General features: G+C 58.7%; 1 protein-coding gene across 1 annotated transcript in view; it reads left to right on the forward strand.

Annotated features, from left to right (window-relative positions):
* The first annotated feature begins 2,013 nt into the window (after nucleotides 1-2,013).
* Tvp23a (trans-golgi network vesicle protein 23 homolog A) overlaps nucleotides 2,014-3,586 on the forward strand; it is a 35,937-nt gene continuing 34,364 nt past the window's right edge. The window contains exon 1 of the mRNA XM_048790049.1: nucleotides 2,014-2,211. Coding sequence (XP_048646006.1) covers nucleotides 2,014-2,211 — 198 coding nt within the window. The remainder of the gene's footprint in view (nucleotides 2,212-3,586) is intronic.

Consider the following 3,586-nt stretch of genomic DNA (forward strand, 5'->3'; position numbering starts at 1 on the left):
CCTCTCTCTCCCTCCTCTCCCTCTCCTCCCTCCCTCTCTCCTCCTCCCTCCTCTCTCTCTCCCCTCCTCTCTCTCTCCCTCCCCCTCTCCCTCTCTCCCCCTCTCTCCAGGAATTGAGCCCAGGGGTGTTAACCACTGAGCCACATCCCAGTCCTTTTATTTTATTTTTTGAGTCAGGGTCTCGCTAAGTTGCTTAGGGCCTCGCTTTTTGCAGAGGCTGGCCTTGAACTTGTGATTCTCCTGCCTCAGCCTCCTGACTGCTGGATTGCAGGCTGCGCAGCAGGAGCAAGGAGCAAGCGGCTGGGTCCTTTCTTTCTCACACCCCCTCCCCCAGGCTGTCACCCGCCAGCCCCCAAGCTGCTGCTGTCCAGGCCACTGTGGCCTCCTTGCCACTAAAACCAGGAACCATATCACCTGACGGCCATGAGCCTCTGACATGGTCCAGCACTGTCTCCTTGAAGGTCCACCACTCTCTTGAAGTGCTGTCCCCTGCGGGGCTCCTTCTCCCCATCACCTCCGCCCCCTGGAGACCCCTCAGCTGCACTCACTTCCTGATGAGCTCATCCAACCTGAGCCCTAAACCCCCTCCCCTGCTGACTCCGGATCTACCCCCCCAGACCTCTGCAGGACCCCATCATCCTAAACCACTGCCCGACTTCACAGGGCTTCCTGCAGGGAGCCTCTCACATTCACCCACCTGCCACCCCCCAGTTCCTTATTCTCTGTCCCTGCTCTTGCCAACCCTGACATGCAAGCTCCGTTGGAAGTGTGACCCCGTCAGTCTTCGCAGATTAGAGAGTCTGAAGGTTTTGAAGTCTGCCAAACCTCTTGCAAGCTGTGTGACCCTGAGTAAGTTAGTTGCCTTCTCTGAACCTCATCTGTGAATGGAAGAGAAATACATCCCTACCTCTCAGGGTGACCATGGCTGAAATGAGGCGTAGTATACAAAACTCCTGAGCCCACCACGTAACAGTGTCCAGTCTGTGTGAGCATTATTATCATCTCTAAGTGACCCTGCGAGGAAGATATCTTGATCTCCATTTTACCGATGGGGAACCAGAGGCACACAGCGTGGAGCAGCCTGTGCCACTCACAGGGGCCAGATGGGAACACCAACCAAGTCCCCTGCCTCTTACATCTCCCTGCCCTCTCCGTCCTCACAATTTCCGACCGTTTCATTGTACACCTACTGGTGTTGGCCTCACATGGAGACTCTGAACCATTCTCAGATTCCCGCTGTGCCTGGGTGCCGTGTGCAATCCCTGTCCCACAGCGGCCACCCTACAGCGTGGGGAAGCCACTTCCTGTTATTCTGCAGACAGAAACACTGTCTCCAAGTGGAAGGTCCCTCGCTTGTGATAGCAAAAGCCACCAGGCACAAGGCTGGGAGTGGCGCCTGCCTGTAACACCCAGAGGCTGAGGCAGGAGGGTCTCAAGTTCAAGGTTCACAATAAGATAAAAAGAGCCGGGGATGTGGCTCGGTGCTCCTGCCTGGCAGGGCGAGGTGCAGGGTTCCATCCCCAGCAAACTCCTCCCCCCAAACCCTACCAAGTGCTAGACAGCATCTGTCCCCCCAAACTCAATGCCACATCTTTTCCCCTCTCCTCTACCACCAGCAGGCTCTGCATTCAGTAGGCACTCAGTTGGTGTTTATGGAAGCTGCCGTGTCTGGAGCACTGTGGAGACTCGGAGGGAGGCCTGGGGGGGCGGAGGGGCTGGCGGATGCTTTGCTGACTCAGCTCCGGCCAGCGTGTCCCCCCTCCCCGCCCCCGGGCTGCCCTGGGGATCACTGGGCGTGATTCTGAGTATCCGAACATTCTGGGAGAAAGTGTTTCAAAAACAAGTTCATCTTTTCCCTTGGAACTTCCTCCCGCGATGTGAAACCACAGGCTGAGTTCTCCTTCCACTGCATCCACTTCCCTAAACCTGCAGGGACTCAGATCCCCGGACCCCTGCAGGGCCAGCCCGCCCTCTGGGACCCAGCTCCATCTGTCACCTACAGGTTGGCAACCCATGACCACATGGCAGCAGGCCCCTCAGAGGGCCTCTGTGGACGCAGGGGTGGACGCAGCGGTGGACACAGCGGTGGTTGGCAGCACAGTGAACGTGGAAGGGAACTTCCTCAGGCCGGGGGTCAGGGGCTACATTATGTCCCTCTCCCTCAACCCACGAGATGAAGTGTCCGAGCCCCCAGGACCTCAGAAGGCGACTGTAAACGGAAACAGGTCTTTTAAAAGATTCCTTATTTATTTATGTGAGTTACCGATGGACACAATCCTCTATTGTTCATTTACTTTTTCGTGGTGCTGAGGTTCGAACCCAGGGCCTCACGGGTGCGAGGCGAGCGCTCCACCACTGACCACAGCCCAGCCCTGGAGACAGGTCCTTAAAGAGGTGATCAGGTTAAAATGAAGTCCTGAGGGTGACCAGGTCCCAGACAGCTGGCGTCATAGTGAGAGGAGATGAGAGCAGACTCCTGCCCAGGGGACACATGACATCTGCCAACAAGGAGGACGGCTTCCGAGTCGGCCGACCCTCTGCCCCCTGGCTCTCGGCTGCCCCGGCTGTCTGTGTTGAGCTGACCCTCCAACTCACCCAGCGGGCAGGCCGCCCTCGGCTGGCCACAGTCCCCACCGAGCCCCGCTGCCTCTCCCAGGCCTGTTCCACTCGCTCCCTGCCCCCTCCTCTCGCCACGACTGGACTTGAACCCACGGAGTCCACTTAAGAAGCCGTCGGTGACGCTGGCCTGGTTCAGTCCCCAGCACCACCACCGAGAGGCAGCAGCCAAGGTCGCCCTGACTGTGCCCTCCGGTGGCAGTCCCCCCGCGGTCGGGCAGACGTCCCCCGCCCGTGTCCCTGCTTCCAGGGAATCCGCTGGTTTCACGACTTTGCTAATTTCCTGCCCTGCTCGTCCACTTCTCTTTTTCTGGAACTTCCTCGTGTCTTCTCACAGAGACCCACCTGTCCCCAGACCCCAGTCTGCCCAGCCTCTGTCACCCCCACAGAAAGAGGGCACGGGGCGGGGGCGGAGCAGGGGTCCCACCCCACCCGAGACGGCGAGCTCACGGGGAACGGGATCTTTGCAGATTTAGTTGAAGGGTCCTGAGCTGAGATCCTGGGGTCACCCTCTAAATCCAGTGACCGGTGTCTCTGTAGGACAGAGAGGGAGACCAGACCCAGGGGACACAAGAGGAGGCGGGGCTCAGGGCCCTGGGCTGCCACCTGGGCCAGGAAAGGCCCGGAACAAGTCCTCCCGCCGCCAAAGGAGCTTCACTCCAGACTCCAGCCTGGACGTCAGAGGACGCCCCTCTGGACCATGTGCACCCAGGCCCTGGTGCTTATGACAGAGCCGAGGGACGCTTGGGCTTCAGAGGCTGATTCATGAGCCCTGACGTCTCCTCTGAATCGCGTTCCTGGAACCGCTTCCTTTTCAACGGAAGCACTAGACCTTCACCTTCTCCTTCTCCTTCTCCTTCTCCTTCTCCTTCTCCTTCTCCTTCTTTGTACTGACGATTGAACCCAGAGTCGTTCTACCCCTGAGCTCACCCCCCCACCCCCACCCCCGCACCTTTTCAATTTTCATTTT

This window comes from Marmota marmota, unplaced genomic scaffold, assembly GCF_001458135.2.
Source record: "Marmota marmota marmota unplaced genomic scaffold, marMar, whole genome shotgun sequence".
NCBI classification, from domain to species: domain Eukaryota; kingdom Metazoa; phylum Chordata; class Mammalia; order Rodentia; family Sciuridae; genus Marmota; species Marmota marmota.